The sequence below is a fragment of the Myxocyprinus asiaticus genome, chromosome 19, assembly GCF_019703515.2.
Source record: "Myxocyprinus asiaticus isolate MX2 ecotype Aquarium Trade chromosome 19, UBuf_Myxa_2, whole genome shotgun sequence".
Taxonomy (NCBI): Eukaryota; Metazoa; Chordata; class Actinopteri; order Cypriniformes; family Catostomidae; genus Myxocyprinus; species Myxocyprinus asiaticus.
This window is the reverse complement of record NC_059362.1, coordinates 19172174-19189986: the sequence shown is the minus strand read 5'-3', so window position 1 is coordinate 19189986 and position 17813 is coordinate 19172174. Positions and strand designations below refer to the sequence as shown.

At 38.5% G+C, this 17813-nt stretch overlaps 1 protein-coding gene across 4 annotated transcripts in view; it reads left to right on the top strand.

Moving 5' to 3' along the window:
* The window catches only part of cdc42bpb (CDC42 binding protein kinase beta (DMPK-like)), a 121942-nt gene extending 104361 nt beyond the window's left edge, over positions 1-17581 (top strand). For 2 of the 4 annotated variants that reach the window (XM_051645078.1, XM_051645077.1), the window contains exons 32-37: positions 5703-5823; positions 5910-6027; positions 6760-6954; positions 8131-8239; positions 8353-8423; positions 15918-17581. In XM_051645078.1, coding sequence (XP_051501038.1) covers positions 5703-5823; positions 5910-6027; positions 6760-6954; positions 8131-8239; positions 8353-8423; positions 15918-16046 — 743 coding nt within the window. In that variant the 3' untranslated portion in view covers positions 16047-17581. The remainder of the gene's footprint in view (positions 1-5702; positions 5824-5909; positions 6028-6759; positions 6955-8130; positions 8240-8352; positions 8424-15917) is intronic. The other 2 variants (XM_051645080.1, XM_051645079.1) reach the window with 1 other exon arrangement.
* Positions 17582-17813: the final 232 nt, after the last annotated feature.

The following is a 17813-nucleotide window of genomic DNA, read 5'->3' as shown; positions in this document are numbered from 1 at the left end:
GTGTATATGCTGGGTGCACAGCTATTAAAAAAAAATTGATGTGGTGTAATAGCAGGGTTTACATATGATACATTCCTGATATTCAATAGGCTATTTTGAACAATCATCTAAACTAAAGCATCGCCATCACAACTGTATTATGTCCCGCATATTTGTCCAGCAACTTTTAATGACCAAATTAAAAAATTAATTTTAGTGTCATAATGCAATTTACATTTTCTGAAGAAGCTCAGCAAATGCGATCCGAGGTAAAGTGGGTTAGATTTAAAATATTTAAATTTTTTAAAATGTTCAAAAGCTCGTTTTTCTGAAAGTGAACTCAGCATTGGACAAATAGTTCTGATAGTTTATAGTCTTGAAAAAAGTGTAGAACACTCTGAGAATGTCATTCAACAGACTTTTTTCATCCACAGAACAGGGTAAAGCTAATTTAAGTTTGTGTAAAAAAAAAAAAAAAGGCATATATAGGTCTAAAAATATAATTTTTTTCGTTTGGTAATTATTTTATTTAATGCTTTATTCACTTGGTAGACTCATTTAATTGAAAACGGGGAATTTTGCTGGCAGTTTTTCAAAAGCTAAACAATAATTTTATAGAATTGGACTATATGTTAATGTTCCAAAAAAGCACACTGATGCTTTTCTCCTAGTATTGTGTATTTATTTTTAATTTAAATCTTCTTTGTGCACAGAAATGTATTTGTGCACATTGTATTATGGGCTAATTCCATGACTGCTGTCTATTATTTTGAATAGTGTGGAAAAGCAACTTTAATAAATAAACGGATGGCTACCGCAATTTAAATTAATCGCAAACAGTGGCCATTCATTTGTTCTCCGTGCAGTTGTCGATGTGCATGATACGAGGTATTTGTGTTGGCACTCCTGGAAGTGTCATGATTGCGGCATCAGATCTATATGCCGTTAAGATCAATCCATAATCCCGTACAATAAATTGGCTTTGAATGATGGATACCTTGTCGTCATGATTAACACAGGCTAATGATTGGGGTAAATTCTGTCATGTAACAATACATTTTTGCATTAATGCCAATTTTCTCGACAAAAAGTGTTTCCAAACCAGTTTTTTTGCGACATTTGAAGTATCAACATAGAGTTTATGCGCTAGAGTTAAACGGAAAAATATTATGTCGACACTTGTGAAATTTTAGCGATAACTTTTCCATCAGCTTTATTTTGATGCGCTAAAACATAGTTAATGGCTGACTGGTTTTCTGCATTAATTGGTCATAAAATGTGATCTCATCTTCATCAAAGTCACAAGTATAGACAAACACAATGTGCTTAATCTAACAACACACAAACAATTATAATCTTTCATGTCTTTATTGAAGACATCCCATCAAACTTTCACAGTGCTAAAAAATAAGTGAACCCTTGGATTAAAAAACTGGTCGATCCTCCTTTGGCAGCAATAACCTCAACCAAGCGTTTCTGGTAGCTGCGGATTAGATTAATTTTTACCTTAAATATTTTCAAGCCAGCTGATTTTTAAATTGACATTGTTTGCTTGATCCACAAAAGGGTGCATTAAATAAATAAACCATACAGTACCATTATATTATTGCAAAGAACATTCCTGCCTGTTAAAAAAGAGCATTCCATTTTCAACTAATGTGCATAAAAGTTTTAGTCAGTCCATATTTTCAAATGTTAAATCATAATAAAATGAGGGGAAAATACTTCAATAGACAGTTGAGTTCACATGGTGTTACACTTGCACTGATGCCACAGTATACTACCGCAGACTCAAGATTCGTAATAACAGCGAAATACCACTTTGTTTTTTATTCTGTGCAGTTGTATGTTGGGTAGCAATATTCCCAGATAGCAGTGTTATTCAGCTGAACTCGTGGTGAAGCGGCTCAGACTGAGCCAAGGCCAGGGGCTGATCAAACAGATGGAACAAAACCGAATGGAACCGAACACAAGGATCTCGAGATGCACATTTCCAAGTTGAACATCTTTCCTGACAAAGCATTTAAAAAAACTCATTGCTTAATTTGAGAAACGCTTATAAGTGAGCAAGATGCAACGTCCAAGTACCTCCACCTACTGTAAGGGGCCGTTCACACCGAACGCTATTGCAGCCATCCATCTGTTTTTCTATGTAAATGTGAGCTAGACGAACGTCTTTATTTATTTATTTATTTTTTTGTTTTATTCAGTGTCTCATGCAGGAGTGCTGTTTTTTAGATGATATGTCTAATTAAAAAGAACTTTAAAAGCATCTCAGGAAACCCGCTTTCTGTTCAATTGTATTTGTTGCGCTGTGTCTAGCCTTTTTTAGCGCAATAATGCAATCGATCTGAAGTCATCGTCAGTGCTCGGCACACATCCAAAATTCGAATGCACAGTTTTAGCATTCGAATGTGCATTTTTTTCTTAAATTCTATGAATATTCAAATTTGAATTCTAATTTAATAGCCCTACAGCTCAGCCATGTTCTTAGGATTTATTATGGATTTACTTCGATGTTTAGGGTCATTGTACTGCTACATCACCCAGCTTCTACTGAGTTTCAGTGCAGCAATATTTTTGTTGGAAAGCAGCAGCTTTCTTCTTTGTGTCCTGCCATGGACACCATGCCTGTTTAATTTTTTCCATATAGTAGACTCATGAACAGAGATGTTAACCTGTTCCAATAATTCCTTCAAGACTTTAGCTGTCACACTAGGGTTCTTTTTTACCTCATTGAGCATTCTGCGGTGTGGCCTTTGAGTCATTTTGGCTGAACGGTCACTTCTAGTGAGAGTAGCCACAGTACAAAATCGTCTTCATTTATAGACAGTTTGTCTAACAGTGGACAGATGAATACAGTACATCCAGAAAGTATTCACAGCGCTTCACTTTTTCCACATTTTGTTATGTTACAGCCTTATTCCAAAATGGATTAAATTCATTATTTTCCTCAAAATTCTACAAACAATACCCCATAATGACAACATGAAAGAAGTTTGTTTGAAATCTTTGCAAATTTATTAAAAATAAAAAAACTGAAAAAAAATCACATGTACATAAGTATTCACAGCCTTTGCCATGACACTCAAAATTGAGCTCAGGTGCATCCTGTTTCCACTGATCACCCTTGATGTTTCTACAACTTGATTGGAGTCCACCTGTGGTAAATTCAGTTGATTGGACATGATTTGGAAAGGCACACACCTGTCTATATAAGGTCCCACAGTTAACAGTGCATGTCAGAGCACAAACCAAGCCATGAAGTCCAAGGAATTGTCTGTAGACCTCCGAGACAGGATTGTATCGAGGCACAGATCTGGGGAAGGGTACAGAAAAATTTCTGCAGCATTGAAGGTCCCAATGAGCACAGTGGCATCCATCATCCGTAAATGGAAGAAGTTTGGAACCACCAGGACTCTTCCTAGAGCTGGCCGCCTGGCCAGACTGAGCGATCGGGGGAGAAGGGCCTTAGTCAGGGAGGTGACCAAGAACCCGATGGTCACTCTGACAGAGCTCCAGCGTTTCTCTGTGGAGAGAGGAGAACCTTCCAGAAGAACAACCATCTCTGCAGCACTCCACCAATCAGGCCTGTATGGTATAGTGGCCAGACGGAAGCCACTCCTCAGTAAAAGGCACATGACAGCCCGCCTGGAGTTTGCCAAAAAGCACCTGAAGGACTCTCAGACCATGAGTAACAAAATTCTCTGGTCTGATGAAACAAAGATTGAACTTTTTGGCCTGAATGGCAAGCATCATGTCTGGAGGAAATCAGGCATCGCTCATCATCTGGCCAATACCATCCCTACAGTGAAGCATGGTGGTGGCAGCATCATGCTTTGGGGATGTTTTTCAGCGGCAGGAACTGGGAGACTAGTCAGGATTGAGGGAAAGATGAATGCAGCAATGTACAGAGACATCCTTGATGAAAACCTGCTCCAGAGCGCTCTGGACCTCAGACTGTGGTGAAGGTTCACCTTCCAACAGGACAATGACCCTATGCACACAGCCAAGATAACAAAGGAGTGGCTCCGGGACAACTCTGTGAATGTCCTTGAGTGGCCCAGCCATAGCCCAGACTTGAACCCGATTGATCTCTGGAGAGATCTGAAAATGGCTGTGCACCGACGCTCCCCATCCAACCTGATGGAGCTTGAGAGGTCCTGCAAAAAAGAATGGGAGAAACTGCCCAAAAATAGGTGTGCCAAGCTTGTAGCGTCATACTCAAAAAGACTTGAGGCTGTAATTGGTGCCAAAGGTGCTTCAACAAAGTATTGAGCAAAGGCTGTGAATACTTATGTACATGTGATTTTTTTCGTTTTTTATTTGTAATAAATTTGCAAAGATTTCAAACAAACTTCTTTCATGTTGTCATTATGGGGTATTGTTTGTAGAATTTTGAGGAAAATAATGAATTTAATCCATTTTGGAATAAGGCTGTAACATAACAAAATGTGGAAAAAGTGAAGCGCTGTTAATACAGATGCACTGTATCTAAGCTCTTCGAGATGACTTTTTAACCCTTTCCAGCTTTATGCAAAGTAACGATTCTTGATTGTAGATCTTCTGAGATCTCTTTTTTGCGAGGCATGTTCATTTCAGCAATGCTTCTTGTGAATGCTGCTTGTGCTTTTTATAAGTCAAAGTAGCTCTAACCCACACCTCCAATCTCATTCATTAATTGGATGACAGGTTTCCCAACTCCTGTTTTTAATTAGCTTTTGTTGACGTCATTAGCCTAGGAGTTCACATAGTTTTTCCAACCTACACTGTGAGTGTTTGAATGATGTATTTATATGTACAAGAACAATACAATAATTTGTGTGTTATTAGTTAAAACTGATTGTGTTTTTTCATTATTATAACTTAGATGAAGATCAAACCAGATTTTAAGACAAATGTATACAATTTATACATAAATGCAGGTAATTCCAATGGGTTCACATACTTATTCTTGCCACTGTAGAAATCTAATTCCTCCAAAATCCCGCTACAAATGACTATGTTAAACATCAGTTCTTATTGACTGTGTTTGTTTTGTTGCGCAATATTTTATACTTGTCTTGTGGACAGATACAATTTTGTGCATCCTCGTTTCTTTGCTCCTCCGTCCTCAACCATGTGACCCAGAAACCGGTCAAAGTCCGCCATCATGAAGGACAGAGGACGAAGGAAGCTTCCAGAGGATGCTTGAGCGAGGAAGCATAGAAGCATCCTACGTGGAATACTTTTTTGTCAAAACACCTGACGCACGCATAAATTCTCCTCCTCCACATCTGGCACAACGTTTTTTTTTTTTTTTTTTTTTTTATAGTTTCACCTTTACCATTTTAATATATCATAATTTTCACATTCTTTAACAGTGCATTTTGAATTATTAGAATTTATTTTGAATATATTTAAAAAAAAGTTTCAACAGCAAGTGCACCGGGGTAATGCAGCTGCACAGAGACGGCACTCTGAAGTGATGCTTGAGTGAGCAGGGCATTACATTGGACAAATCTGTCTTGCTTCAATTCCTCTGTTCTTGTTTCATTTCCATTGATCCTTGTTTCCTAAGATGGAGGAGTTAGGAAGTGGGGAAAGGAAGCAAGGAAAGGAAACCAGGATGCACAATTTCAGAAATGAGAAGCACCCACAGTATCAACTTTCCTTCTTTCTCAATGTTGTGATCAATGCTCTTTCTTCACATTCACACACTTTCATTCCCTTGTTTTCTGCAGAAGGCTGTGAACTTGCTATCCCCGAGACCTCAGACAATAGCAAGAAGCTGATGGTGAGGACACGCAGCAAGAGGAAGTTCCTCTTCAGAGTGCCAGAGGAGGAACGGCTGCAACAGAGGAGGTTAGGTGCCTTCAGCCTTCGATTTCTCTTACTGACTTACTGCTGCACTGTCTCTAATGCCTGTTATTTCACTTTGTCTTCCACAGGGAGATGCTGAGGGATCCTGAAATGAGATCCAAGCTGATCTCTAACCCCACCAACTTCAACCACGTCGCTCACATGGGCCCAGGCGATGGCATGCAGGTCCTCATGGATCTGCCTCTGGTAATGCCTTCATTATGGCTTTGTCGACATCAGGAGATCGGCCGTATTAGTTAAGAGATCCAAAATGTGCAGCGCTATGGGGCTCCTAGAAACACAATTGACAAACACTTTTCTTATAGATGCTCAGTAAGTTACTAGAATTTAAAAAGTGCCTCCTAATTGAAGAAATAACCAAGTAAACTCTGAGTAAGTTTGAATTTGTACAAAATCCTGAAAAAGTCATTTAAATCTGTGAAATCTGAGAACTTGGGTCTCTGTTAAAAGAGATGAGTTCATTTTGAGACTGCAAACAATGTCCTACGTTGTTATTTAGGGGTGGTGGAAAAAATCGTTTCAAGGATGCATTATGATTCATACCCACGATTCTGGATCAATCCACAAAAAAAATTATCAGAATAAGCTTTCCACCCCTAGTGTTATTGGGGCTTGAATACACTTCAGTGATGGCTTCAATAGTGTTGTGGCTTATGATGATTTATAAAAAAAATCATTTCAAAGAAATCCTGACTGCTAGGGCTTTATTTCTCATCCTAACATCCTTTTCATTTTACAACTGCACAGCACCAAAGTTTCTCCCTTCTCTCTCCATGTCTCTTCTTATTCAAAGCCAGCCAGCCCCACACTCTTCCACCCTCACACCCTTTTCTCTGTCTCTCTTTTTCCTCTTCACTTCTCTCCTTCTGTTTTTCACTCTGGTTGTGGATTTGCTCTTTCCTCTGGTTGCCGTGGCAGCAGCCGAGTGAGACTCCCTCCCCCTCATCCTCTCGTCACCATGCCCTGATCTCCCCTCCGACCAACTTTGAGCACGTCTATCACATGAGTCCCGTCTCTGCCGGGCTCTATCTGCAGAAAGAGCCTTCCTCCCAGCAGAGCCTGCTTCAGTTCTCCTCTTCTTCTTCCTCACCTTCCACATCCTCCCTGGGAAGGGTAGGCTAGCAACCCCCCACCCCTCTTCCTCTTCCCATTCCCCATCCCTTCTTCCCTCACCACACCCTCCAACCCCTCGTCTTCCTTTCCCTGTCCTGCTAAACTCTGTTCATCTCTGAGTGTAGTGACTCTGATTTAATGAAGATCAGAGATACTTCTGTATCAATTTAAGGAATTGTTCACCCAAAAATTAAAATTGTCATAATTTACTTGACCCCATGTTGTTACAAACCCATATGGCTTGCTTTCTTCTGTGAAACATGAGGATACATTTTAAAGAATGTCACGATCACTGATTTTGATGCAGTTGCAGTTGAATAAGTACCTGACATTAAAGCTTGACAAATCATCATCTAAGTTGTCTTTTCAAGGCATACAATCATTTGTGTCTTGTGTCAGGACATCATGATGTTTGGTTACGCGACGCATAAAAACAGTGAAGTTAACTTGTATGCATATTTGATTTGTACTCTGTATACTTGAGTTGATCAATGATTTGAATTGATTTTAGAGTGAATAACTTACATTTTGGCCTGTTCATCATACAAATTGATCGCATGCCTTCAGAAGACTTGGAAAATGATGCTCGAGTCGCATTAACTATTTTTACACTTTTGGGTCATTTTTTAAGCTAAAGGGAGTCACTATCAACTGCTATTCTATGCAAATCAGCAATCGTGGCATACTTTGAAGTATCTCCATTTGTGTTCTGCCTAAGAAAGTCAGTCATATGGGTTTGGAACGATATGAGGGTGAGTAAATTATGACATTTTGTTGGGTGTAGTATTCCTTTATTCCTTTAAGCCATTTCAGGAGATGAAATCTAAGTGTGAAGTGTTGGTACATGTCTTGAATGTTCTGAACTGGACTGTTTGAAATACAAATTTGTTAGGGCTTTTGCCAGTTTATATTGGTTTCAATCAGATGTTGGAGCTCAGCTACTTTAAATTTGAAGACACCCTTAAGATAGACAAAATACCATAGCTTTCAGAGCCCACTTTTACATATCATGTTGAGTATAATCTGTGCATTAAACACTTTGCACAAACCAGTAGTGCTAGTGTTAGTGCAAAATAAGTTACATTTGAAAACAGTGATTACAAATCTCTTCACAAGTGTGTATGATTATGGCCAACTCTATAAGTGTATGTCTGACTATTTGTTCCTCCACTTCAGAGTGTGATGCCCTCTTCTCAGGATGACCCATCTAAAGAAAAGCCACGCCCTCTGTCTAGTATCTCACGGCAACAGAGGAGTAAGACCCACATCACCCGCACTGCCTCAGGTGGGTGTTGTGCACATATGCAGACTCACATGGACAAGCAGCTACTGTGTACACACCTAATAACTATGAAACATGCATTCTCAATACCTTAAACGTATTCTTTGTGCTTGAAGGAGGAGGAGATTTTGGTGGAGCAGGGTCGTCTCGCAGTATTTCTGATCAAGATCAAGACTATGAAAGAGAGGTAAAACTTTAGAGCCAAAATCAAATCTATTGTCTACCTGGAGGACCTTTGCTGGGGTATGTTTTTATTTAGCTTGCCCCAGATTTTGAAAATTGCTTTAAAAACATGATGTGGTTTTGGCCACTGAGAAAGTTCTCTTGTGTCCTGATTTTGTGGGCTGTAATAACTGCCCTACTTCTGAAGGTACAGCTTACTTGCACTGTAAACACCTGGACTTTAGAGACTTTTCAATGAAAAACTTCACCTTTAAATAAGCAATGTTAAAGTACTTTCTCCTATCTTAATATACAGAGCCAATTATAAGTAAGCAATTTGTTGGTTGATTTTCCCCAAAAGTGTAATGGCAGACGGGGGAGTGCATTCAGAAAACCAGTTTCGAAACATTATTTTTGCTATTTATTTCAGTGATGCTAGTGTTGTAGAAATTATACACATTTAAGGGTATTTTTTAAACTTCAGGCAATTTCATATCCCAAGGGTTGATTTTTTTTTTTTTTTTTTTTTTTTTAAACTGAACAGATTTAAACTTTTTTGTTATATGAATTGAACTTATATAAATGTCAAATTAAAACTTTTTTACCAGGCCCTTCATCATTTATTTTTGGTACTTTTCGAATGCCTTTTATGATTAGATTTTGTTTTAGCCTTGTCCCAGACCCAGACTTTCAATATTAAATCCAAAATCTAATATAAAAATACAAATTATTACATGTTAAAAAAATATAATAATGAATTAAACAAACCATTTTAATATGTACTGCGTGAAAATGATTTGTCAATTTTTCAAAAATTATGACTGCCCCACAGTTGTGACGTCATTTCCACAACATCAAACAGTTTTGCCCCATCAAAGTTTGTCAAAAGTTAGTGGACTTGTTAACCCCTTAAAGTCTATGGACCAGCTGGAGGGTCCATAGGTGGTGCTATATCACGAAACAAGTAAAAAAAAAATAAAAAAAAAAATGCATAAGTCAGGCATATATAGTATCATTTGAAAGCTTAGAATCTGAAATTTTCATACAACACCATCACTTTTGAATTTATTTTACATAAAATAGAAAAATAAGGCCTGAAAACATCCGCGTCGCAAATAAGCACCACCTAGAGGTCATGTGGTAAAAATATTCATTTGAATATAAAAGTCTTTCACATAGCACTTAATTGACAAGTCATATATCAAATGAATGCTCTTATTCTCAGGAATGTGACAATACAGTTTATTTTGTTGCCGTAATGCCACCGTTTGAAATATTTCAAAACATTTCAAGAATCACAAAGTGAAATATGATTTCTGTAAGATATTATATACAAACGTCTCATTTAGGCGCCAATCACTGCTGCTGTAAGCCGCAAGCAGCCACAGACTTTATATCTGCTCTTATCTTCTGCAGTTTTCTACAAAATTAGCCTTTATTTGCTTATCTGTGAGCTTGCTTGGGTGAATAATCCAATGTTATATCTTATAATATATTATCAACTATGAACCCTTTTCACACTTCCACTTTCGCGAAGCAACTATGACCACTGCCGAGGTGTATGTGTTTTCACAGTCCTTAAAAGTTTTGCTAGCATTTACGTTTGGAGATGTGGATTGCATCATCCAAATTATTGGTCGATCAATATATCGCCGAGGCTGATAAATTGGCCGATGTTCTGACTGTTTTAATTATCGGCATTGGTCGATACATTTTCCTGTTTGGCCGATTTGTTTCTTGAGTGCGCCACCTGCTTGCATGTGAAGCAACTGAGACATGTAAATAAACAGTCAAAGTTCGTTTTGTTGTTACATGCTATTGTGTTACTTCAATAATAGACCGGTGTGCAACAGTGTCATTTAAATGGTCCGCATATACACTGATCAGCCACAACATTAAAACCTCTGACAGGTGAAGTGAATGACATTTATTACCTCGTTACAGAGGCACCTGTCAAGGGGTGGGATATATTAGGCTGCAAGTGAACAGTCAGTTCTTGAATTTCATGTGTTGAAAGCAGGATAAACGGGCAAGCGTAAGGATCTGAGCGACTTTGACAAGGGCCAAATTGAAATGGCTAGGAGACTGGGTCAGAGCATCTCCAAAACGGCAGGTATGCAGTGGTTAGTACCTACCAAAAGTGGTCCAAGGAAGGACAACCGGTGAACCAGTGAAAGGGTCATGGGAGCCCAAGGCTCATTGATGTGCATGGGGAGTGAAGGCTTGCCCGTCTGGTCCGATCCCACAGAAGAGCTACTATAGCACAAGTGTAGAACACACAGTGCATCGCAGCTACGCAGCAAGCTTGATGATGGGGCTGCCGAGCAGAGTGCCCATGCTGACCCCTGTCCACCGCCGAAACCCCTACAATGGCCACGTGAGTGTCAGAACTAGACCATGGAGCAATGGAAAAAGGTGGCCTCTGATGAATCACGTTTTCTTTTAGATCATGTGGACGGCCGGTTGCATGTGCATCGTTTACCTGGAGAAGAGATGGCAGCAGGATGCATTATGGGAAGTGGCAATGTGATGCTCTGTGCAATGTTCTGCTGGGAAACCTTGGTTCCTGGCATTCATGTGGATGTTACTTTGTTACTTACCACCTACCTAAAAATTGTTGCAGACCACGTACATCCCTTCATGGCAACGGTATTCCCTGATGGCAGTGGGCTCTTTCAGCAGGATAATGCGCCTTGCCACACTGCAAAAATTGTTCAGGAATGGTTTGAGGAACATGACAAAGAGTTCAAGGTGTTGACTTGGCCTCCAAATTCCCCAGATCTCAATCTGATTGAGCATCTATGGGATGTGCTGTACCAACAAGTCAGATCCATGGAGGCCCCACCTTGCAACTTATAGGGCTTAACCCTCTGGGGTCTGAGGGTGTTTTGGGCCCTGGAGAAGTTTTGACATGCCTTGACATTTGTGCTTTTTTCAGTTGCTTAAAAACATATTAATGGCTAAAGTCACTGTATTCAGCACAAACTGAGCTACAATAATATGTGAGCAACATGTATGTACATGTTTGTATTTTTGAGAAAATAACGTTTATGCGTGGTTTTTGAAAAAACAAAAATTTTAAGTCACTGAAATAAGGCCATATAACACAAACTAAACATTTGTTCACAAGACTTTTGAGAACTGGATCTTGTAGCCTAGAGTTTTTGCTACAAAATGATGTGAAAACCATCCTGATTACTCATTAATACAAAACAATATAGTAATTTAACTTTTGTAAGACACTTTTAGTGTTAGAAAGGCCATATGCGAGGAGGCGTGAATGATCATGAATATTGATGTGATTCACACCTGAGGAGACAAAGACCCTTCCCCTGGGCCTATCAATGAGGAATGTGACTGAGAGAGAATGAATGTGAGGAGACTTAATGATTGAATGTATTGTTTGTAGCTTATTCACAAACTCAAGTTTAAGTTAAAGTTAATCTGACTATACATTTTCTTCACATAAAGACTTCACTTTAGACCTACACTACCATTTAAAAGTTGTAGATCTGTAAGATTTTTTAATGTTTTTAAAAGAAATCTCTTCTGCTCACCAAGGCTGCATTTATTTGATCCAAAATAAAGCAAAAACAGTGATATTGTGAAATATTTTTACAATTTAAAATAACTGTTTTCTATTTGAATATATTGTAAAATGCAATTTATTCCTGTGATCAAAGCTGAATTTTCAGCATCATTACTTCATCGTTATTTTTATATCATATTACATATCATATTTATATCATACAGCATACAATTTATATACCTGCTTTAGCCGAAACAACATTTAAATGTAACTAAAACTTGCCTATTAGGATATATTTCAAATTTCAATACTCTGAATACTGGATGGCAAGTCTGGAAATAGTCCAACTAGTAAAATATGTACATGTTTATATAAAATAGCATGTCAACTAATGTAAGTAAAACTAAATGACTTAATTGTATCCTCGGCTGGATCAAGTCACTCTTCAAAATGCAAACGTTCATCGGAGTCCCGCTCTTCTTCTGAGGAGAATGTGAACTCCTCACCTGTGTAGCGTGCCATCTTCCAAACGCGCAGGAAAGTGAATGAATCTGATGATGAACCTGATGTTTTTCAAGGCATTGTTTGGGGCGTTTACCATTTGTTGGGGGCGTTTACTGGAGTGGTGGTGGCATAGTGGACTAAAGCACTGAACTGGTAAGCAAAAGGTTGTTGGTTCAATTCCCACAGCCACCACCATTGTGTCCTTGAGCAAGACACTTAACTCCAGGTTGCTCCAGGGGGATTGTCCCTGTAATAAGGGCACTGTAAGTTGCTTTGGATAAAAGCATCTGCCAAATGCATAAATGTAAATTTGTATTGATCGCCTCCACACATTACCGTATGAATAGTGTGCTCTGCTGGTGGGTATGATCACATTTGAATTGTTTTAATTAAAAGTAGACATTTTAAGCTTTCTTAAGACATATGTTTCATGTTTGTGTGATAAGTATTCGCGGAGTTTCAGTTCATTTTTGTGACATGTTTCAGAAAGATGCTCGCGGAGACGAGACGGCTGAAAGCGCACCCTATTTTATTTTCTTTATTTTACAAAAGCACAAGGTTTTGTTGTTATTGTGAGTGTACACAAATAAAAGTAGACCTTTTATAGTCTCTAATGATGTCTTACACTTATCTGTATGCCCAAAAATGATGGAGTATTTTAAGTTGTTTCCGCTGTTATGAGGAAAAAATCCAGCAGGACGCGCCGGCGCGTCTGTCGTCCCCAGAGGGTTAAATGATCTGCTGCTAACGTCTTGGTGCCAGATACCACAGTACACCTTCAGAGGTCTTGTGGAGTCCATGCCTCGACAGGTCAGAGCTGTTTTGCCGGCACAAGGGGGACCTACATGATATTAGGCAGGTGATTTAATGTTATGGCTGATCAGTGTATGAGCTGTGGCAGACGCATTTGAGCTCATAATGTTAAAGTGCTCACCTGTTTCTTTCTCCCTCAACAGTTCCCTGTAACTTTTAACTTTCTTTTCAAATGATAAAAGGCAAATATCAATAAAACTAATATTATATACCGTATGCAAATATGCGCATATCTCGTTTAAACAGATGTAATAAACAAACCTCACAAAATTTGAGCCAATCCAGAATCCTGTGGAACGCTCATTTATTTACATCTAAAGCACGTATTCTAATAGCCTCTCCTCAACAGTTCCCTGCAACTTTTAACGTACTTTTCTAATGATCAAAGGCAAATACCAATAAAACTTCTATTATATCTCATTTAAACAGATGTAATTCACGAACCTCATGAAAATCCAGTGTTTTGTTCCTGTCGAGCGCTGATCTAATATTTTCCGTTAGTCTGAATGTCTATGGACAAGCACATCTTTGAGGGCTAAACATTTTTCGAGCGCCACCTACAGTTGAAGTCAGAAGTCATTAAAACTCATTTTTTAACCACTCCACAGATTTAATATTAGCAAACTATAGTTTTGGCAAGTCATTTAGGACATCTTTGTGCATGACACGAGTAATTTTTCCAACAATTGTTTACAAACAGATTGTTTCACTTTTAATTGATTAGATCACAATTCTAGTGGGTCAGAAGTTTACATACACTAAGTTAACTGTGCCTTTAAGCAGCTTGGAGAATTCCAGAAAATTATGTCAAGCCTTAGACAATTAGCCAATTAGCTTCTGATAGGAGCTATACTGAATTGGAGGTGTACCTATGGATGTATTTTAAGGCCTACCTTCAAACTCAGTGCCTCTTTGCTTGACATCATGGGAAAATCAAAAGAAATCAACCAAGACCTCAGAAAAAAATTGTTGACCTCCACAAGTCTGGTTCATCCTTGGGAGCAATCTCCAAATACCTGAAGGCACCATGTTCATCTGTACAAACAATAGTACGCAAGTATAAAGACCAATGGACCACGCAGCCAACATAACGCTCAGGGAGGAGACGCAGTCTGTCTCCTAGAGGTGAACGTAGTTTGGTGCGAAAAGTGCAAATCAATCCCAGAACAGCAGCAAAGGACCTTGTGAAGATGCTGGAGGAAACAGGTAGACAAGTATCTATATCCACAGTAGAATGAGTCCTATATCAACATAACCTGAAAGGTTGCTCAGCAAGGAAGAAGCCACTGTTTGCAAGTGCATATGGGGACAAAGATCTTACTTTTTGGAGAAATGTCCTGGTCTGATGAAACAAAAATGGAACTTTTTGGCTATAATGACCATTGTTATGTTTGGAGGAAAAAGGGTAAGGCTTACAAGCTGAAGAACACCATCCCAACCGTGAAGCATGGGAGTGGCAGCATCATGTTGTAGGGGTGCTTTGATGCAGGAGGGTCTGGTGCACTTCACAAAATAGATGGCATCATGAGGAAGGAAAATTATGTGGATATATTGAAGCAACATCTCAAGACATCAGCCAGGAAGTTAAAGCTCGGTCGCAAATGGGTCTTCCAAATGGACAATGACCCCAAGCATACCTCCAAAGTTGTGGCAAAATGGCTTAAGGACAACAAAGTCAAGGTATTGGAGTGGCCATCAAAAAGCCCTCACCTCAGTCTGATAGAAAATTTGTGGCAGAACTGAAAAAGCGTGTGCGAGCAAGGAGGCCTACAAACCTGACTCAGTTACACCAGTTCTGTCTGGAGGAATGGACCAAAAAAAACTTATTGTGGGAAGCTTGTGGAAGGCTACCCAAAACCTTTGACCCAAGTTACACAATTTAAAAGCAATGCTACCAAATACTAACAAAGTGTATGTAAACTTCTGACCCATTGGGAATGTGATGAAAGAAATAAAAGCTGAAATAAATCATTCTCTCTACTATTATTCTGACATTTCACATTCTTAAAATAAAGTAGTGATCCTATCTGACCTAAGACAGGGAATGTTTTCTATGATTAAAAGTCAGGAATTGTGAAAAACTGAGTTTAAATGAATTTGGCTAAGGTGTATGTAAACCTCTGACTTCAGCTGTACATTTCAGATCTGCATATTGTGATGGAAGGTGATATGAAAAAAAAAAAAAAAATTCCTAGTACTTGCCACTGTCTAGTGGAATGCATTAAGTCTATTTGCTCCACAGTATGTGTGTAAATGGTGAACTTTTAAGTTTGTATGAAAAATTGCAGACGCCTGTCCAAAAAGTTTTAACCAAGTCAACAAAAGTGTCAGTCAAGAAAATATTGTTTAATTGTGTGTATTTAGGATACATAAAACGCTATTAATTTAGCCTTAGCGAGACAAAGAAGCAATTTTATTTAAAAAAAACTTTAACAGAAATGTCATTTCCATCACCGTAATTTCCACCATGGAATTCTGTTAAACACAAAACAGAATGTGAGATGTGGTGGGATTTTATGACTTTTCTGAAAAAAATTACATACATCTCCTGCGATGCATTGACATTCACTGCTGGACATTTTTGCAATAATGTGAAAACTGCCTAGACAACAAAGAACAGATATGCTAATACTGTTCCTTTATCAATTTCTCTGTGTTTGCCTTCTCCTGCAGCCCGACTCTGACTCCACCAAACACTCCACCCCCTCCAACAGCTCCAACCCCAGCAGCCCCCCGAGCCCCAACTCTCCCCACCGCAGTCAGCTCACTCTGGACAGCCTAGATCAAACCCTGGATGGATGAGAATGGCCCTGTACACTAGACAGCCCCTGTATACTGTACATCTCTACTCTGATAGGACTCACTAAGAAGTGCCAAGACTCTTCTAAGCCACCTGCCAGAAGTTTACCCTATTCCTGCTGCTGGGTAGACAAAAGAACAGATATGTCTTCACAAGTGGAACACCCTGTCAAAACACCACCGAGTATCAGATTAATATAAAATAAAATAAAAAGTCATAGACTGTCCCCTGGTGGAGATGTTGTGGTATTGTCACTAACAGGGTCAGATTAGCCGTATGATGGACCTGTATTTGATTTTTAATCCTAATTTCATGCCATGCTTCTTCAAGTTTCTTTTTTAATTATTATTATTTACTTTAGTAAATGAACGGATACATTACATCTGCTTTGTCAGAATTGCTTCTTGAACTGATCTGTCATAGAGGATTATTAGCTTCCCTTCAAAGTACAGAATGGAAGGAAAAGAGAATTCTTATGCTGTTTTTAAATGTATATTATCAGGAAGTTCCACACTCATCATGGGGAAAGAAAAGTGCGTATTGGAAGGAAAGAACTGTGACATTCTTGTATAAACAAATTGGACAAGTAACACAATTCCTCACTGCTCTTGACGGACCAGTGAAATGGCTTGCCTCATCTCATATGAGCAGTAGATCAGTGACACAGAGACAATGGCATTTGTCAGACATTGGGGGTTTTAAGCCAAACCAGAGGGCACTTTTATTATATAATTCTCTCTGTCTCTCAAATTCTGCATTTAAACCAGCCTTTATAATATTCATGTTTTAACTTGGATGTTTCCCACAAATATATCTAGTTGATGGAACACTGCTTATCACTTTGAGAAAAAGAAAGCAACAAAAAGGAACATACCTTAAATATAGATGTGTTTTATTAATAAAGGAAATGGCACACAGCTAAAATACTCATAGGATTTCAGTAGTTCGTCTCTTAAGCTGCTACTGCTTTGTGTGCTCTATTTAAAAATAAAAGTTTAAAAAAAGTATATGTGATAAGGTTATCTTACCATAGCCATGTTTTACACATGCAAGCCCATCAAGCAGCCACGTGGGACCTTCACTGTTAAAGACTTGTATCAGAACACTGATATGAGATTGTTTGTTGACACCAGAGGACTGCGGACACATTATCTAAAGCAATGGCTGGCATATCCATTATCACTCAAGTGTGCCTTCAGTGCCAACTTCCGTTTCAGTAGTAAACTCTGCGCTAAAGCATTTCAGTGGTTTTAACAAGGCTGATGGTAATGTATTATATTGTCCCCTGCCCTTCTTAAACACTGTAAAAAACTTGCACATGTTTTAGTCCAAGGAATTGATTTTGTGTGAATGTTTTTTCCTGTACCTCCCTCATACTTCACCTGGGCTGTCTGCTTCATCAGATGGACAATGATCTTTGGAACACTACTGCTTTTACTTTAAAAGAACAACAAAACAAAAAAAGGTTGAAAACTTTGTAATTATTGACTTGTTAGCCACATAAATTTGAACAAACAATAAAAGAGTACCTGTTGTGCTTTTTTGTTCAATTACTGTTTATTAGGGGAAAAAATTCCTTTTAACTATTCATAATTGGGATGAAAATAATCATTTATTTACAGGGAAAATATTAGGGAATTTTAAAATTGTGTTTTTGAGGCCTGCAAAAGTTGTGGAAATTTCTAAAGCGAATAAACAGTTTTTTATTTATACTTTATTTTAAAATATTTAAGCTGATAAATATTGCTCTTGAATATTTATTGGTCAAA